The sequence below is a fragment of the Mixia osmundae genome, assembly GCF_000708205.1.
Source record: "Mixia osmundae IAM 14324 unplaced genomic scaffold scaffold_12, whole genome shotgun sequence".
Taxonomy (NCBI): domain Eukaryota; kingdom Fungi; phylum Basidiomycota; class Mixiomycetes; order Mixiales; family Mixiaceae; genus Mixia; species Mixia osmundae.
In genome coordinates, this window is record NW_014575552.1 from 356,381 (window position 1) to 373,364 (window position 16,984).

Sequence of the window (16,984 nt, forward strand, 5' to 3'; positions counted from 1 at the left end):
TGACCACGGAAAGCGCGACGACAGTGATCTGAGCGAGCGCGCGCCCAACGAATCATCGAGCCCGGAGTGCGTCAGACATCCATGCAGCTATGCCCTCATCACCTGGCTGTGCTTGCGCTTGTGCCGGCGGGCTGTCCTGGACCAGCATGCGCTCCGCCGAGTAGGCTGGCTCAGGTTCTCGATGTCTTGTTCGACTGGATCTACGAGGCACGTCGGCATCGTCACCGCTATATTCTGCAGCTCATACATACGGACTTTTCTTCAGATCGTGCCAGAAAGCGCTAGTCTGGCCGACTGCATACAACGAATGCCCTGTGGTCTCGAAATGCAGATCAAGACCGTGCATGGTGTCTTTGAAGCACTGCAAACGCAGGGAGCAGACGCGCTCGCTCGCTACTTCGAGGAGCTCACTGCACTACTAGATTCGCCCGACGAGCCTGCGAATGAGCATCTTCCTCTCGTCTGTATGCTGTCCGCGCACCGTCACCGAGCTGACATTGGACACAGAGACGACGATCGCCCTTGGCATTCTTTGTTCGACGATGCCTCTTGACATATGAGAGCCTCGACATCTCAGAGGTCGAGGACTTACTGGCCAGCGTAGCGGCATACGTAGCCGGACTACCCAATTTGCGCGTGGCGCATACAATTTGCGACGAGAAGCAAGACACCCTCCACCAGTCTGTGTCATGCGAGCACATGAGATGCGCGCGCTCATGCTACCGGACAGGATCCTCAGAGATATCTGCTCTGGATGTTCTCAGAGAGCTCTCGAAGGTGTCAGACGTTATGCTGAGCGACTTCCCTCATCAGATGCCAAACAGACCGAGTCAGCTTCGAGGGCATTACGCCGGGCATGCATCATTACTGACCTATCGGCTCAGATTAGAAGAGGCAGATAGCTACCTCTATCTTGCACAGATCTACCTAGACGACGGGATGTACGAGTCGGCTCACTATGTTGGTTTTACATGTCCCTGTCGATGGCGATGAGCTCATGCGCGGAGCAGTGCCTGCAAGAGGCGCAGCAAACAGCTCGATCGAACAAGGATGCACTCCAGCTCGACGCCTGCGCCAAAACTCGATACAACATGGATCGGCTCACGAGGCGCTTCTCAGTCGCTGTGCCCTCGTTCGTCAGTTCTAAAGAAGACGACAATCTTGATGTCTCCGGTCTGAGCCCGACGCAGCCACAGAAAGCTCCGCATAACAATCCGATACCACGCGGCCAGCGGGTGTGGGAGGCTTTCCTTGGCGTAAGCGGGCTTTCTCGATGTAATGCGCCATGCTCAGGGGATCGCGACAGGGCAAGCCTATCGGCGCGCTGTTGGTCGACCTTGCATCATCTTCGGCACCCACGGCCGACGATAGCAGCCGCACGTGCACCAAGCTGGCCAAAGACGAGGTCGAAGAGCACGCTGTTGCCGCATTTTTGCATACCTCACTCGGCGCGTCTAGCGTGGCAGCCGCCCATGAAGAGATCGTCATAGCTGATGGCGGGAACTCTGGCGAGACTCTCTCGCTGCTTATCAACCGGGCCATGCGTGTAAGCTTGTAGCTTGCGAGAACGCTGTGCACGGTGCCTGATCATGGTGATAGGTCGCGCGCAGGGGCGACTATGAAGCAGCACTGGGCATGCTCTGGTCACAGCAGCCGCGACTGTCTTTGAGAGCATGCTCAGAGTTGCAGCGTGCCAGCTACGCGATTCTGCGCCTGAGAGCCGACCGCGCATACATGCCCACTATCGTGCAGCTGATCGATTGTCTTTTGCCGGTCGCATCGTCGTCGAGCTTGGCTGGCGAGGCTATCGTCCTGAAGCAGCACATCACAAGTCGCGACGCCATTGAGGTCGGCGAGACGGCTGCACCGGACAGTATCGAGAGAGTCGAAGGTCTTTTGCGCCGGGCACGTAAATATATGGTTAGCGCACAGCACAATCAACGGGATCTTGTCTCACTCGTGCGCGGCAGATCGCTGAACGCCCTTCGCAAGCTCTCGCGCGCGTGTTGGAAGCCTTGACGCTTTCGTCACCTGTCGACGGGCAAGGCCTTTCGCGGCTCTATCACCTCGCACGAGTTATGCTCGCCGACATCTTGCTCGCTCACGGTCCGGACGGGACAACGAAGGCTTCCGAAGCGCTCGATGTTTGCTTTGCAGGAGTCGTCGCGCAAGGAGATGCCGAAATCTCAGCGTATGCGCATTTGACGCGAGCTCGGGTGCTCATGGCAGCAATGGCCACGGAAAGTATGTGATCCACCGCGAGCTTGATCAGACGAGCACTCACACGATTGCGGCAGAGAACGAAGCTGCATTGCGGGTAGCGCTCGACAGCCTACACGAAGCGCGAAAAGGTAGGCTCATGAGAGTCGCAGATCACTCTCTATTGACACGTCGGTGAGCAGGCTACCATGCGACAGGGTGTCTCGCCGATGGACTGCGCTGTCTGAAGTACATTGCGCAGATTCAGCACGAGCTCGGCGATCTGGCAGGTCGTGATGCAACGGCGCGACTCTGGCAATCGGAGCAAGCGAGCATGACGGGGTCTGCTGGGGACGCGGCGCTGACGAGGGCAGCGAGAGAGCTGAACAGACTTGCTGACATCATGTTGGCAATGTCTGACGGCATCGCTCATCATGCTCGGGCTGTATAGACTCACACGAGATTTTTGCCAAGTCTGGCGAGATCTGTTGCGTGGCTTGAAAGTGAGCGGCACGCCCAGCTGGCATCGGGACACTCACGATAATTGATGGTCGGCTTGTTGAGCTTCTGATACTTGCCGGCCTTGGCCATGCACCTCTGGAAACTCCGCACAGAATCCTGGCAGCGGGTGCTCTGGCTCTTCGCTTCCAGAGCAGCCTCGGTGCTCGTCAGTGAGGCGAAACATGCAAGCAGAGCTGCCATCTCGGGTCCACAGGCTGCCTCTGCTGTCAGCTTGCCGGGCTTGATCTTGAGCTTGGGGATGTGCATGATCGCCAGTGGAAACGCTGGTTGGCAGGCGATTCGCAAAACCGGCAGACTCCTCGCAAAATCGCGTAGGTAGGCCCGGCCCAGTCTACGCAGGAACAGCGCTCGCGGCCCGGCAGCCCGGCAGCCTGGACTCAGCTAGCAAGGCCGGCCTCGACGCTTCTCGTGGACCGCATGTCCAGTCGATCGAGACACTTGTATCGCAAGCTTGTCGGCTTTGCAGGCTCAGCGGTGGGCTATGATGGCACGCCCAAGCGGCAGCTACGGAGGCTTTACCGCAACTCCATCGACGATCTCCTGGCTAAACAGCCGACGACTGATGAGTGCAGCCTGCGAGGTCAGACTGGTGTTGTGATGATGTATCAGACGGAGGACTCATCGACCGCTACAGTACAACGCACGATCAAGCTGCTTCATGCTGCAGCCGAGCGAGAGCGCGTCCCTGGCCTGACGATCAAGAACCTCTGTCAGCTCTACCATCATCTGCGACCAAACCACGTTGCTCAGATGACCCGACGCAAACGGGGCCTCCACAGATCATACATCGCCATCCCACCAGATCTGTCTGTGCCGCACGGCACGGCAAAGCTGTCTGCAGAGCCGTCTAAGCTGCTTCTTTCGGAGCACAAGTCGAGAGCCCTCTATGCCCTTGCCGAGCTGGTCGAGATGGCAGAGGGCAGCCAGACGATCCTGCTGGGTCGCTTGCCTCCCAAGCCCGCGCTCGAGTGAATGGTCATCATGGCCTGCCGAGTCTCGCGATGATGGCCAGACTGTCTGCCACAAAGTCAGGTCGGATATCGCTTGACCTGAGCGCGTCCCGCGAAGTCGCGCCGCTAAAGACGAGCAGGGACTTGAGACCCGCGTTCTTGGCGAACTGGATGTCTGTCGCCAGGCTGTCGCCGATCATGAGGGTCCTACTGCTGTCCATCTTGCCCCTGCAGGACGCGACCAGTCAGCAGGCACGAGCCAGTAACGGCGTGCTAGAGTTCTCACTCTCGATTGATGCTGTCCCAGAGCGTCTTGTTGGGCTTTCCGCAAACCGTCACAGGATTCTTCGTCGCCGGACGGAGGGTAGCCGCCATCAAGCCCTCGCCCGGGCAGGCAACATCCTGACCGACGACGACCTCGACATCGTCATTCGTCAGCACCAGTTGGCAGTGTGCATTTTTTGCCAAGTGATCATACGCCTGGCAGATCTTGCGGTAGTTGAAATGCATGTCAAACGAAAGCAGCACAATCCCGATGCGTGGGTCTGGCTTGATGGACGAGAAGTCCTGGAGAGGCATCGGCTCATTCCATTTGGGATCAGAGCCTCCCCTAAAGTTCGTAATGCCTGCCTCTCGCAATTCTTCCTCGAGAGCGGCCTGACAGATGAGGAATATATCTCGTTTGGCTGGGTCGAGCCTGGGCAGCAAGCTCGCGAGATGATCTACTGATGCCGTCCCACTCGAGCAGACGTCAGTGTGCAGGATCTCGTGGAGACCGATGTCATGCAATCGCTTGACATACGTCTTTCTGCTGGCTGTTGCATTGTTGGTGATGAACTTGACTCGCTTGCCAAGCTTGAGCAAGTACCTGATCGCATCCACACTGCCGGCTATTGGCTCCGAGCCAACCCAGATGACACCGTCACAATCGAAAAGGAAGCTGTCGTACTGTGCGAGGAACCCGGCCAGGTCCTCGTGCTCGTCTAGCTCTTTCGGCATGTCAGCGCGGCTGGGGCAGGCCACAATGTCGATGCCTGTCGTCAAGTCCGTCGTCGAGCGTAAGGGATCAATAGAAAAAAGCGAAAGCAAATGATCAGTCAGGCGGACAGGCCGGCTGGACGTGCTAGCAGGCAGACTTCCACGTCGGCTTGTTTGCGTACGTCCCCGTCCTCTCGCGTCGTCGTCGCGTTGTTGGCAGGAGCGCGGGCAGCAACGCATTGCACTTGTATCTTTGTCGGCCGGCCTGACAGTGGCAGGAGCGGCTGGCGCGCAAGATGATGGTACCCTTCCCGTCTCATGTGCTCAGGCTGTACTACCTCCAGATGGGCTGGGATGAGCACAACCACTACGCCAATCTGACCAGGTCGAGTCGGGCCATCCTCGATTTCGCGATACCAGCCCAATTTGGCATCACCATCAGCAAAGCTCCGCTCCGTCAGTTCTCGACGTCTGCAGCATTGACCGCGCCCTCCCTGCGTGGCTCGCTTGCTTATCTCTTCATCCAGCCTGGCATAGACATCGGGCAAAGCGGGATAGAGAACCTCAAAGAGCTTGGCGAACGCTTCAGAGTGCCTCCTCTCCCGAGCCGGCCAGTGATGAACAGCGGCAGAGGCGGTAACTCTCACACGCGAGCCTTTGCCGGAGCGCTCGCTGATTCGATGTAGTCAGAATATTTCCTATACGGTAAGATGCACTTGCCCACCAATCGGCTCGACGCGCTCTATCTGCATCGTCTCTCGCCGACCGTGCTGCTCATGAGCACCCTCGTCTCCATGCCTCCATCGCTCGCGTCTCGTGCCATTCCTCTGCCAGACCATGATCCGCCGCCGTCCTCAGTCAGCAAGGTCAAGGGTCAGATCGACACAAATCTCGTCCTCTGCCTTCAGCAAGATCGCGGCAGATGGAGCTCAGAGTACAGCTACAGCGCCGCCGATGGCCTCGTCGGTGCTCGCTTCCTACACAATCTCGCCATCTCGCGCAAACACGCCGTGCCCATTCGACCGCGGCGGATCGACGAAGATGTCGATTCGGATGTCTCAGACACCGCCCTTCGTGGTCGCTTCTCGCTCGGCGCAGAGGTCTTCTTCTCTGCTCAAGAGAAGTCTGCTGGTGGTTCGTCTCGCATTTGCCTCGCCGCAAAGCTACCATGTTCACACAATTGTTACAGTCTCGACGGGCGTCAGGTTTAGCACCTTGCCAGATGAGCCAAGTCAGCCACCTACCGTCATCACTGCAACATTCAATCCGATCATGGGCCACATCTCTGCTGCCTACGGCGCCAGGGCTAGCCCCGACCTCGCGCTGTGCTCAAAGTGAGCCGACCGCTCTGTTGCGCGAAGCACATCTGAACTCGGGCAGATTCGATTTTAACATATACTCGTACGATTCCAACGTCACTATGGGCGCAGAGTGGTGGCACAGACGGAGGAGGATGCTGCGTTCTGCGAGCACAACGGACAAGACTGGTTTCGTGCAATCATTCTGGCGAGCTGCCGACCAAGGCGAGGTCATCGGCTGCCTGAAAGCACGTGCCTCTACCACGTCTGACGTTGCCTTGCTCTGGGAATCTCGACTACACAATTGCTTGATTGGCTTTGGCGTCAAAGCTGACTTGACCAGTCGTGCAAGACCTATCAAAGCAGTCGGCCTTGATCTCAAATTCTTCTCGAGTGATTGATTCAGGCCGTGTACGCAAAATAAGGGTTCTGCTTGTCTGTCAAATCCGAAGACGCTGCCTTGGCTGCCTCTGCCGCCATCTCGACCTGCGTCAACTTCGCGGCTCGTAATGTAAGCAGAGCGGCCTTCCGCTGTTGCGCTGCCAACGTCAGGCGTCTAAGAATCAAGCTGAGTGTCATCTCGATGACCAGCACGATCAAGCAGAGCAATTTGCCGGGCATGAAACTGCGACCGTCTTCAAAGATTTCTGTTCCCGCCAGGCTGCCCAGTGCCGCAGAGAACATGACTGCTGCACCGGCGAAAGCCTTCTTGGTGGACCCCGCCACGTTGGCAGCTATCCACGAGAAGATGATGGCAGGGCTCGAAGAGGCAATGCCAGCTAGATACAGGCCTAATAGGGATAGCATCCTTGGGCCATCTGATGCCGCCAAGAGGACTATCCAGCCCACTACTGAGGGTGCTATTGCCAATATAATTGGCCGCGAACGATCTTGTCTGCGATCAGATAGCGTGCAAACGATCAAGGTCATTGCGGACGCCAGCAGACCCATCGGACCGGACAAGAGCAAGACTGTACGATCGCTGTAGCCGTATGTGCCCATGAAAATGGTCGAAAATGACACGAGCGCAGAGCTGGGCAGAGCTCCAAGCAAGCTCATCAAGCAGAGTAGCCAGATTTTGATATCGTAGCAGGCTTCCAGCATCTGTTCGCGCTGGTTGCCATCGACCTTGCGGCTGGTCTGCTCCAGAGAAACTCTCTCCATGGCGATGAACTGGACTATCATTAGCTTTCGGGCAGCCTCGATGTCGGCTCCGACTTTACTTTATCTTCGGGTGCAGCAGACGACCAAAGATGGGGGGCCTCGGGCAGGTATAGCGTGACGATCAGCCCGACCAAGACAGCGAAGATGCCAAGCAAGATGAAGAGAAGCATGTAGCTCTTGAGCTTGTTATTGTGGGTATATGAAAGTGCATATGCAAGCAAACCGCCGAGAACTTGCGTTAGGCCATCCATTGAGTAGAAGACAGCGATCCGCTTCGCCTTCTCTGAGCTCGTGTAAAAGTTGGAGACAACAATAATGAGCAGGGGCGAGACACACGATTCGAGGGCTCCCAGCAGCATCCGACATAAGAAAAAGGCGACAAAAGATCTCGCGATAGACAGAAGGGCCAAAACGATGCCCCAGACGATGAGATTGCCGCCCAGATATAGCGGCAAGGGGAAACGCCGAGCGATGATCTGTGTTGGAAAGACCCACAGAATGTAGCCGAGATGGAAACTGAGAGCCACGAGATTGTACTGCTGGCCGACGATGGGCAGATCAAGCACGGTCGCATAACGCAAAGCTGTTTTGTCAAGATATTGGGTCAGATATACAGCTGACAGACATGTTGCCACAGCGACATCGATCTTTCGGAGCACTCTCTGCCTATCTGCGGCCGAGCTCTGGAAGACTCCGCAAGGTCCCTGTGCTCCCTGCTTGTCAGTGTGCTCGTGAGTCAGATTCACAGAGTCCGAGACGATGGCGGTCATCTGTCAGACAAGACCGATCGCGACAGCATGCAGAGTTTACACGCCAGACAAGAGTTTGAGCAGCGCTAGGAGCAAGACGGCACTAGCGTGAGACCTATTGACTTCTTGAAAGGGCCCGAGCATCACTCGATGGGGCCTTGAGGCGTGAGGGTTAGGGCTCGTGTACAGGCTGATTGAGGTCTGCTGCCTGTCGCACATGACTCTTGACGCACGGAAACGAGTCATAGCTGACTGTAGCGCCGACACTGCTTCGCTTGAGGTGTCCTCGAGGCTTGGGTTGGCAGTATCGAGACTGTCTCGCTGCTCTGCCAATGCCGGCCAGATTCGATGGACAGCTCGCCGTGTTGAGTCACTATGCAAGCCAGAGGCATGGGATGCTGCTGCAGGATGGCCGGACAATGGGATGCTTGATGCTGGCTCTGACCAGCATGACGTGTCTCTTGTGTCTCGTAGAACTTGAGCAGCACGCAGGCGCCGAGGCGTCGTCCGTGTTCAGGCCCAAGTCCTGAGTGTCTGCGACCGACACGCTGCCACCATCTCGGCACAACAGCATGTGGAGGGCAGTCACGAGTGCCAGACGGGTGCTCGCAGGTGCTCAGGACGACGGCCGTCCCAGTTGGAACAACACCGCTTCGTCTGCCCAACATCCTTCGACCAGCTATGACCGATCACGTCAGCGTCCCTTTGGCGCAGCAGTAGCGACAGCAGCAAGCCGACTGACCAGCCGGGACGATGAGCTCGACGCCGCTTTTGACAACGAGGCCGATGGTGAGGCAAGCATGATCCTACAACAGCCCTATGATCGGCCGCCGAGGCACAGCTCCGACTCTCTACACGGCGACGGCGACGGCAATGAACACGATGCTGATATTGACGACGACGATGATGATGCTCGAGACGATGACCAGGACGATGAGGCGAGACCTCTGCGATCGCAGGCTCACCGACAACTACCAGGCTATGTCGATTCAGGCATAGCATTGTCTACAGTCAGCAGCACCCGAAGAGCGCCCACGAGCATCACGCGCTCGGATAGAAGACCTCCCGGAACATACCATCCCGTCGGCTCGACCGCAGAAGACCACTCAGATTTGCCAGTCCCCGTCACACAGCCGACCGCCCTGGCAGGCTCACGGATGCGCGCTTGGCGACACCGACTGCTGCCGAGCTCGCTCCTTCACCCGGGCGCTCCCTCTATCCACACATCTCATTCCGGTCCAGGCTCGGGCAACGATGGCGTCTTTGCCAACCTGAATGCAAAGCCGGAAATGCGTCGGGGCGAGCATGGCCAGCTAGAATTCGTCGGCGGCGATGACGAAGGGGCAGGCAAAGAAGTTCCACCTGTACGTCTTGCAGCAATGCGAGCAAAGAATCATTACTGATCACTTTCCTGCAGTCATACGAGGCAGCCTCTGCAGACACGACCCCACCCTACTGGGAGACCACCGTCATTGCCCCCTCTGGCTACCTATCGGGCAGTGACGATGTACTCGTAGATGGTCTGCCTGTCGGCAACTTCTTTGCTTTCGCCTGGAACCTTCTCGTCTCTATGAGCTTCCAATTTATCGGTATGTTCCGGCAGGTCGCGTGGGAGAGTACTAATCATCAACTGATTGGGCAGGTTTCTTGCTCACGTATCTCTTGCATACCTCTCATGCTGCCAAGAATGGCTCACGAGCTGGCCTGGGCATTACTATGATCCAATATGCGCTCTATCTGAGAAGCAGAGCTGCCATGATTGCCAGAGGCGAGCTCGACAACGAGATTATCGGTCCAGGCTACGATCCGGCCGGCCAGAACAGCACGACGGCAGCTGCAATGAGTACATACGGGAGCGGTTGGGGCCTCTTCGGCACACCAGTCATGTCGGATACAAACGCGTCGTTACAAGAGGACGATGGCTCGCTCGCCGCCGCGACCACGCGTCGCCAAAGTCGCGGTGGTCTACCGCCAGCCAATTCATCGCTCTTCGCAGACGGTAGATTGGGACGAAATTTGACACTCATTGGCGAGCAAGATCAGCTCGATCCAGAAGCACGGCAAGGCATCATCAAAATGGCGGGCGCGGCGAATGACTATCTCTCATACGTCTTGCTCCTCATCGGCTGGATACTCGTGCTCGGGTCCTTTATCAATTACTATAAAGCAGTCAGATACGCTCGAGCGATCCGCGACTCCGAGATCAATGCGCGAGCGAACGCGAACATTCTGTTTGACGCCACTGTTGCTCCACGGTCTGCCTGATTTCTGCCGTCACAAAGCTCATCCATGTTGTCGTTAAGCCATTGCAGGCCTCTGTACAGCCGTACACGTAGAGGCGTTCTCGCAGAAGACTGACCGAGATCGACCAATTTGTACATCAACATCACGACTTGTACTGCGGTATCCCACAAACTGCAAGGATTGGCTTCAACAAGGAGCTGTGACAACAACGTGCTTGACCTTGCATCGACAGAGCTTGGGGCTTGCGCCGCCAAGGATTCAACAACAATACCAAGGAGAGGGTAAGTGGGAGACAGAAGACCAACGTCTTTGTAGCCTAAAATCATATAGCTGACTGCGAGCAGAGCAATTAATTACATCGATTCCCGTGAAGCTCATCGCTTGCGCTTTGCCGCAGCGGGAACCGCGGCTGATCCTGATTGGACGCGAGCGGCAAGGATTGGCGCTGGTCTGAGAGAGCGCCGAAAGTCCCTCGCCCATAACGCATCAGTCAACAGCGGTGTTTCGGAATCGAAGGTGCTACGCTTGCCGAGCCCTCTGCCTTCGTTTTCTGTCCTCGGGTCCACACATTGGTCCAAGATACTGACGTCAAAGTCAGCAAGATCCAATGCGCGCGTGTTCGCCAGGCCTTTTGTAAGGCTGTCTGCGCTGGCGCTAGCTTCGACCGATTCGATGAGGTCCCAAGTCGGTAAGTCAATCCGCTCACAGCTCGTGTCATCTTCACGAATATGGGAGAGCAGGCCCAGTTGGCTATCGATCTCGGCTGAGAACGCCATCTTGTATAGTCTGGAGAGAACACGCTCGCAATTGGGTCCATGCAGAGCGTGTCTCGTTGCTGACTCGCGAGCTGTTCGTGCAATTCGGAGCAGTTCCTGAGTCTCTTTCGGTATGCCAGCGACAGCTGCGGTATATCATTTAGCTCTCGTCTCACTAGGCTGCTGCCTAAATTACCTTCGAAGCAAGCTGACAGGCAATCGAGGAAATACACAAGACAGCTCTGCTCGCGCATAGCCTAAGATCCCTCCGTAATCAGCAGGGTGTCAGACGCAGACTACCTGCAGCTTACTATCTGATGCGCTAGTCGAGCAGTCGATGTGGCTTGACATGACTCACCAAGTCTGAGTTGCAATGTCATGCAGCGAATCAAGATGACGTTGTCAGATTCTACAGCAGCAGGCGGGGTGAAGCGCTCAGAAGCAGAGAGGCTGAGCGCAAGACATACCAGCCGGCGGGCGGCGAGTAGCTGCGCTGACGTCTGACAATCACTCTCCAGACCAAGCATTTCGAGTTCGCGCTTGACCAAGTTTGTTAGATGATGCGTCATGAGAGGTTCTCGCGAGGTCAAGCATTCGGACATGAGACGGGCAGCGATCTCTTCGGAAGAGAAATTGGAGAGCATATCTTTACTCATCGCGTGCTCATCCTGACTGATGGATAGGGCGTCGGCAAAGAGCTCGATCTTGCAACGATGCGCAATCCTTAGCCAGGACTGGCAGGGCGGAAGGTCCGAGTCGCTCTCCTGCACGGCCGCAGATGCCAGCTCGCGCATGAACCGCGGTTCGAGGGTATCTAAGCCGTGGACTTCCCGCCGCTGATTCCAAGAGGCCAGTATTTCGACTGGTTTTGCCAGGAAGTTGATCAAGAAGGGTGGGCTGGCCAGCACCAAACGGCACAGATTCTGTTCGCAGCCAGTTGCGCGAGCCTCGACGAGGTCGAGATCAGCAAGCACGTTCGCGACTAGCTGAACGTCAAGCTGGCATGAACAGACTGCACTGTCCGCTCGCACTTGTTCGATCGCTGGCAGCGAATGCGGAGCAAGAAGTAAAGTCAGACTTGAAGTGAAGACTGTGGTCATGGAGCCGATGTGGCTCGACCCCGACACCGCGAGACAGCATGGTGAGATGATATAGCGAAGGGCATCTTCGAGCAACAGTAAACCCTTCGCGACCAATCGAGGCGCCAAGGCGAGCAGCTGCGGCGCAGTGCGCTCTGAGCTGCAATCTGCCAAGGCAAGCTTGGCCTCGCGTTGGCAGATCTCGCCCACGCGCTGGTCAAGATCGACTAAGAGCAGGAGGACTGTTTCAATATCTTCCGCGAAGACACCGTCGCTGGGCGCTTCCGACAGCCAGTGTATAACTGCTTTGACAATGATGGATGCTGAACCTTCGCAGTCGCGATATTTATGCCACAGAGAGCTGCCGAGCTGACTTATATTAATTTGCGATCGTAGCAAGGCCTGCAAGTCATGTAGCACGTCCGCGCTGACGATGAAGCGCTCTGATACGGTCGCAATGGGCGAGGGTCGGATGTGCGTGGGGACCAAGCTGCTCAGGGTTTCGCGATCATGCGCGCTGATGCATGTGGCGAAGCCAGGACGGCGCAAGGCACAAGTCAGACGGGCAGAGCAATGCCCACTGTGGTGTAGCTGGAAGCAGATGGTCAGCATGTCCTTGACTACATCGTCCAGGGCGACAGCGACGATTTTGAGAACAGTCAGGTTGCCGAGCACTACGTCGCTCAAGAGTAGTGCACATTCCTCTGTTCGACAATGCTTACTAAGAGCCTGGAGGCAGCCTTGTAAGCTCAGGAAGTCGCGCGTGGCCGTACAAAGCAGCAGCAATTCGGCGGTAGCGTGTATACTCGATCCTGCGATAAGATGCGGGAGCAAGCGGGGGATGACGTGCCTGCGCAACACATTCATGCTCGTCGCACGACTTCGAGACGCAGATGAGTCGCTGAGCTGTAATCGGCAAGCTTGTAGCCATTCAGCAACAGCGGGCATGTCAGAGGCGTCCACTTGTCCCAGGAGTGCTAGCTGTTCGCGTAGAGCAGCGCTCGAAAGATTGTTATCGTGCAGAATTTGCAAGCTTGCTATGATATCGATCCGTGGCGAATCTGAGCTATGACGCCTTCTCGTGCGCCCCATAGCAATCATACGCTGTCCATATATTGCCAGATCGAACACGTTTTGCGAGATCAGACAATCGAAGACGGTCAGCACAAGATCAGGCTGACATGGCGATGAAGCGTCCATCTTGTCCAACCAAGCAGCTAAAGTCGACTGCAGATCGCGGGCAAGATAGCCGTTCGAGTGCAGGTGAGCCGCCATGAGCTTGGCGACGGCGAACTGACGGTAGTTCCCAGACCGAGTCCGGGACGTAGCCCAAGCTAGCGACAGCTCGAGTGAAGCTACCAGAGATTGTTGGCAACCGAAAAACAGGCGCGCGAGCTTTGCAAAGTCACTTGTCTGCAGATTGATACCGTCGAGCAGGTCTAGGGGACGCAATGCGTTCCCGTTGATGTTGGCTTCGATCGACTGGCTAGGGGAAGCACAAGTAATCCAGAGCGACCGCTGCGCTATGCACTTGAGGGCTTGAGCAAGCGCGGTCTGTTGCTGTATCGTGGAGCAGCCTGTCAGAATAGCTGCCTCAAGCTGCGGGCTGTGGCTCAGCCAAAGAGAGGGTAAAAGGAACACCTCGGGATCTGCGACGAATAGTCTGTGCAAGAGTGCTGACCAGTAAGAGATTCCCTGTCTGGAAAGAGGCAATGTTTCATCCGAGCTCAGCATCCTCTTCGCACAAGCAATGATAAGCGCAATTGAGAGATGGGTAGATCGAGCGTATGAGTGCACGAGGCAGATGGCAAGCTCGAGAACGTAGACAACGCGCGGCGCAGGCATCGTTTCTATCTGCTCAGTGATCCAGGCGAGCAGCACAGACAAGTCGAGCAGGTTTTCCGTTTGCAGACGTTGGACAAGCTCGAGACTGCAACCGATGTTAGTCAATCTAGCCCAGTACCGGCTGCAGTGGACGCACGAGTGCGCAACGCGCATTGTCCACCGCAGTCGCTGCTCCTCCTCGCTCAACATAGACTTTGTCTTCGTCACAAGGCTCATGCCGGGCCGAGGTTGCAATGCAGAAGACGGCATGGTGATCTCGGCGAGCTGCCTGCGCAGCATTTCGGTGATTTGCACGGTAAATTCGCGCGTATAGGTGGCGACCGAAAAGCCGGGCTTCTGCCGCTGACTGGCAATGTCTGAAGCGCCCACGATCTTGATGTACCAAAGAGCGCGCGATATGGGCACGCGCCGTTGAACAAGCATGCTAAGCAATTTCTCGCCCTTGAAGCTATGCGGTACTGTTTTGGAGAGCTTTGCAAGAGGCACGTCTGGACTCGCGAGATCACAGAGCCAGGCATCTCGTTTCTGATCGTTCAGAGTCGCACGCGCGGGCAAGCGAAATGAGGATGGTCTGCATGTTTCAAAGCAGTAAGTTGCAGGAGCATGCCTTGAGGAGAAAGACAGACTAACTCTACGATGCTTCGAGCACGGGTTTGCTCCCTCAAGACGGCTTGCACCAGGCTCGACATGTGAACGAGCTGATCGGGCTTGCTGAGCTTGTCGTAGATCATCTGGTGAGCTGAAAATGTCTCCGAGTGCACTACTTTGACGTTAGCTAGTCCATCCTTGACTTCAGACTCGTCGGGTTCCCTCTGAGCTGCGTCGCAATGGGGTCCGAAGCCAGGGAAGCCGAGTCGACCGTCCGTCGTAGTCGACCATGCTCGTCTCCATTCGGGCGGCGAGAGCTGATAGGGGATCAAGGGCTGATCTAGCGCATCATGCGCCATGCCTTGCAGCTACTACTGTCTATCAGTGAGGCATTGGCGGGCAGGTAGACTTAGGAGCAGGGCCAGTCCTGCACTCGTGAGGCGCGAGCGCTTCTTGCCTCATGCTTCGAGATCAGCTTGGTGTATGATCGATATCGATCACCACTCCGATCATATCGATCATAGCGTGCTGGCGCTGGCTAGCTGGCTGACTCACGAAGCTTGAAGGACGTATCTGTAGCTAGCTAGTCGATGCAGCAGATGCCGGACGAGAGTGAGCCCTTGCTGTCTCAGGCTGGTGCAAGCGATGCAGAAGCGGAGCGAGGGCAGGCCGGGAGCCTAATCGGCCAGCTCCGTCGTCGAAAGACTTACGTTGGCTATGCCATCGTCTCCAGCTTCGTCTCTGGTTTCCTCATCCTCTTGATCGTCCTCATCGCTCAAGAGGCTCACTCCGGCTCACCTGACTCCCCGGCAGAGACGAAGCCTGTCTTCCCGCAGCTTCCCAAGCCTCAGCCAGGCCTCCGCAACCCGGCTTATCTCGTTCGCGGACGCCATGGCGCTGTTGCAGCGGAATCGGGCATTTGCTCAGACGTCGGGGTCGATGTTCTCAAGGAGAACGGCACGGCTACAGATGCAGCTATAGCTGCCACGCTGTGCATTGGCGTCGTAGACATGTTCAGCTCAGGCATCGGCGGCGGCGGCTTCCTCGTCATCAGACCACCTGACTGCATCGCCGCTCTCGACCGGTCTGCCTGCCCTGTGCCCATTTCGATCGACTTCAGGGAAACAGCGCCCGAGGCCGCACACCCGCGCATGTTCGCAGACAATGCTCTCGCAAGCAAATTCGGTGGGCTTGCGATCGGTACGCCTGGCGAGCTCAGAGGCCTCCAAGCCGCTTACCAAGCCTACGGTGGCGGGGTATCATGGCGAAGACGTACGTGCTTCCTAGCGCCAACATCAGCGCTCAATGATCCGAACAGTCTTCGAGCCTAGCATAGAGATTGCTGACAAGGGTTGGCCCGCAACCGACGCGCTGATCAATAGACTCAAGGTAGACTTGTTGCCTGTATCGCAAGCTACGACCGAGCTGACGTAACAATCGATCAGCTCTTCGGAGCCTGGATGCTGGATGCGCCAGAGTGGGCTGAAATCTTCGCTCCCGCTGGCGACTTCCTCCGCCCGGGCGAGCTCATACGTCGGCCGGCCTTAGCACGAACGCTGAGGACCGTCGCAGACAAGGGCGCAGATGCGTTCTATAAGGGAGCGATAGCGCACTCGATCGTCGAAACGACGAGAGCGGCGGGCGGTATCCTCACAAAAGCCGATCTGGCAAATTACAAGGCCGTCGTCGAGCAGGCTGCAAGGGGGACGTACCGCAATCGTACGATCTATACGACTCAGCTGCCATCGTCTGGTCCTATACTTATCTCGCTGCTCAACACACTCGAGCCGCTGGATTTGCTGGAGCAAGGCCGCACGGTCAAGAATATACACATCTTTCTCGAAGCGCTCAAATTCTCATTCGCACATCGCACTCACTTTGGCGATCCCGCTTTTCATGCCCAACCAGCTTATCTCGCCAAGCTCATGACGAAGCAATTCGGTCGCGAGACGCTCGCAAATATCACTGGCGGCACACACTCGGTATCCTACTACAATCCTTTGTTCGATGTCAAGACCGATCATGGCACCATGCATCTGTCCGTCGTCGATGCGCACGGCAGCGCGGTCTCACTGACGTCTACCGTCAACCTTCCGTTTGGCTCGCGCGTCATGGACCGCGAAACAGGCGTCATCCTGAACGATGAGATGGACGATTTCGCCACTCCCGGCGTGCCTGATTACTTCGGCCTCGAGCCTTCGCCATTCAATTATCCAGAGGCTCGAGCCGGACTCGGAAAGCGACCACTATCGAGCACAAGTGCTGTCTTGATGGACGATGCAGACGGCAAATTTCTACTTGCTCTGGGCGGCAGCGGCGGCTCGCGAATCTACAGCGCAGTCGCTCAAGTTATACTCAATCTTGATTGGGGTCAAGATCTATCTGCAGCGATACAAGAACCTAGAGTACACGATCAGCTCCTGCCAACGTACGTTTCCGTCGAGGGATCCTATTCGCCCGGCATTCTTGCTGGCTTGGCTCAGCGTGGCCATCGCGTTGAGCTCTTTGACATCAACATTGGCATTGCAGCCGTGCAAGCCGTTCAGAAGCTCGGCGGGTGGTTTTACGCCGCATCAGACAGTCGCAAGTGGGGACGAGCCGCTGCATACTAGG

The 16,984-nt window shown here is 56.7% G+C and overlaps 9 protein-coding genes across 9 annotated transcripts; 5 read left to right on the forward strand and 4 right to left on the reverse strand.

Annotated features, from left to right (window-relative positions):
* Positions 1-39: 39 nt before the first annotated feature.
* On the forward strand, positions 40-2,937 carry L969DRAFT_90503 (uncharacterized protein). Its single transcript, XM_014710022.1, has 12 exons — positions 40-207; positions 266-460; positions 508-680; positions 731-829; positions 885-960; positions 1,011-1,256; positions 1,307-1,546; positions 1,600-1,920; positions 1,971-2,244; positions 2,298-2,351; positions 2,403-2,684; positions 2,739-2,937. The coding sequence occupies exons 1-11, from the start codon at positions 82-84 to the stop codon at positions 2,648-2,650; spliced, it is 2,052 nt and encodes a 683-aa protein (XP_014565508.1). The 5' UTR covers positions 40-81; the 3' UTR covers positions 2,651-2,684; positions 2,739-2,937.
* Positions 2,624-3,401, reverse strand: L969DRAFT_90508 (uncharacterized protein). Its single transcript, XM_014710023.1, has 3 exons — positions 3,356-3,401; positions 2,739-3,301; positions 2,624-2,684 (listed from the first exon to the last, which is right to left on the reverse strand). The coding sequence occupies exons 2-3, from the start codon at positions 2,965-2,967 to the stop codon at positions 2,653-2,655; spliced, it is 261 nt and encodes an 86-aa protein (XP_014565509.1). The 5' UTR covers positions 2,968-3,301; positions 3,356-3,401; the 3' UTR covers positions 2,624-2,652.
* Positions 2,949-3,693, forward strand: L969DRAFT_105643 (uncharacterized protein; the record flags this gene model as incomplete). The annotated part of the gene is made up of 2 exons (XM_014710024.1): positions 2,949-3,301; positions 3,356-3,693. The coding sequence occupies exons 1-2, from the start codon at positions 3,139-3,141 to the stop codon at positions 3,691-3,693; spliced, it is 501 nt and encodes a 166-aa protein (XP_014565510.1). The 5' UTR covers positions 2,949-3,138.
* Positions 3,304-5,187, reverse strand: L969DRAFT_239210 (uncharacterized protein). The gene is made up of 3 exons (XM_014710025.1): positions 3,958-5,187; positions 3,508-3,899; positions 3,304-3,447 (listed from the first exon to the last, which is right to left on the reverse strand). Exons 1-2 carry the CDS (start codon positions 4,887-4,889, stop codon positions 3,701-3,703), a joined length of 1,131 nt encoding a protein of 376 aa, XP_014565511.1. The 5' UTR covers positions 4,890-5,187; the 3' UTR covers positions 3,304-3,447; positions 3,508-3,700.
* On the forward strand, positions 4,946-6,348 carry L969DRAFT_54047 (uncharacterized protein; the record flags this gene model as incomplete). Its single annotated transcript, XM_014710026.1, has 4 exons — positions 4,946-5,285; positions 5,340-5,783; positions 5,839-5,983; positions 6,030-6,348. 4 exons carry the CDS (start codon positions 4,946-4,948, stop codon positions 6,346-6,348), a joined length of 1,248 nt encoding a protein of 415 aa, XP_014565512.1.
* Position 6,349: 1 nt separating this feature from the next.
* L969DRAFT_26315 (uncharacterized protein) lies at positions 6,350-7,881 on the reverse strand (the record flags this gene model as incomplete). Its single annotated transcript, XM_014709857.1, has 2 exons — positions 6,350-7,120; positions 7,171-7,881. The coding sequence occupies 2 exons, from the start codon at positions 7,879-7,881 to the stop codon at positions 6,350-6,352; spliced, it is 1,482 nt and encodes a 493-aa protein (XP_014565343.1).
* A 551-nt stretch (positions 7,882-8,432) lies between these two features.
* Positions 8,433-10,457, forward strand: L969DRAFT_96972 (uncharacterized protein; the record flags this gene model as incomplete). The annotated part of the gene is made up of 5 exons (XM_014710027.1): positions 8,433-9,224; positions 9,278-9,449; positions 9,503-10,115; positions 10,337-10,385; positions 10,449-10,457. The coding sequence occupies 5 exons, from the start codon at positions 8,433-8,435 to the stop codon at positions 10,455-10,457; spliced, it is 1,635 nt and encodes a 544-aa protein (XP_014565513.1).
* On the reverse strand, positions 10,266-14,829 carry L969DRAFT_105648 (uncharacterized protein). Its single transcript, XM_014710028.1, has 5 exons — positions 14,414-14,829; positions 13,920-14,354; positions 11,171-13,868; positions 11,056-11,116; positions 10,266-11,005 (listed from the first exon to the last, which is right to left on the reverse strand). Exons 1-5 carry the CDS (start codon positions 14,728-14,730, stop codon positions 10,479-10,481), a joined length of 4,038 nt encoding a protein of 1,345 aa, XP_014565514.1. The 5' UTR covers positions 14,731-14,829; the 3' UTR covers positions 10,266-10,478.
* A 132-nt stretch (positions 14,830-14,961) lies between these two features.
* Positions 14,962-16,983, forward strand: L969DRAFT_53991 (uncharacterized protein; the record flags this gene model as incomplete). The annotated part of the gene is made up of 3 exons (XM_014710029.1): positions 14,962-15,643; positions 15,690-15,760; positions 15,817-16,983. The coding sequence occupies 3 exons, from the start codon at positions 14,962-14,964 to the stop codon at positions 16,981-16,983; spliced, it is 1,920 nt and encodes a 639-aa protein (XP_014565515.1).
* Between the last annotated feature and the right edge of the window lies 1 nt (position 16,984).

What these genes read in the sequence shown, in the direction of transcription:
- L969DRAFT_90503 (XM_014710022.1), top strand. Translation starts at nt 82, where the DNA reads ATGCAGCTATGCCCTCATCACCTGGCTGTGCTTGCGCTTGTGCCGGCG. An exon ending in TGTTCGACTGGATCTACGAG is followed by an intron (nt 208 to 265) that starts GCACGTCGGCAT and finishes ACTTTTCTTCAG; the next exon opens with ATCGTGCCAGAAAGCGCTAG. An exon ending in CCTACACGAAGCGCGAAAAG is followed by an intron (nt 2,352 to 2,402) that starts GTAGGCTCATGA and finishes GTCGGTGAGCAG; the next exon opens with GCTACCATGCGACAGGGTGT.
- L969DRAFT_90508 (XM_014710023.1), bottom strand. Translation starts at nt 2,967, where the DNA reads ATGCACATCCCCAAGCTCAAGATCAAGCCCGGCAAGCTGACAGCAGAG. An exon ending in CAAGCCGACCATCAATTATC is followed by an intron (nt 2,685 to 2,738) that starts GTGAGTGTCCCG and finishes GCCACGCAACAG; the next exon opens with ATCTCGCCAGACTTGGCAAA.
- L969DRAFT_239210 (XM_014710025.1), bottom strand. Translation starts at nt 4,889, where the DNA reads ATGCGTTGCTGCCCGCGCTCCTGCCAACAACGCGACGACGACGCGAGA. An exon ending in TGGGACAGCATCAATCGAGA is followed by an intron (nt 3,900 to 3,957) that starts GTGAGAACTCTA and finishes CGCGTCCTGCAG; the next exon opens with GGGCAAGATGGACAGCAGTA.
- L969DRAFT_105648 (XM_014710028.1), bottom strand. Translation starts at nt 14,730, where the DNA reads ATGGCGCATGATGCGCTAGATCAGCCCTTGATCCCCTATCAGCTCTCG. An exon ending in CGTGCTCGAAGCATCGTAGA is followed by an intron (nt 14,355 to 14,413) that starts GTTAGTCTGTCT and finishes TGAAACATGCAG; the next exon opens with ACCATCCTCATTTCGCTTGC. An exon ending in CTCGACTAGCGCATCAGATA is followed by an intron (nt 11,117 to 11,170) that starts GTAAGCTGCAGG and finishes GAGGGATCTTAG; the next exon opens with GCTATGCGCGAGCAGAGCTG.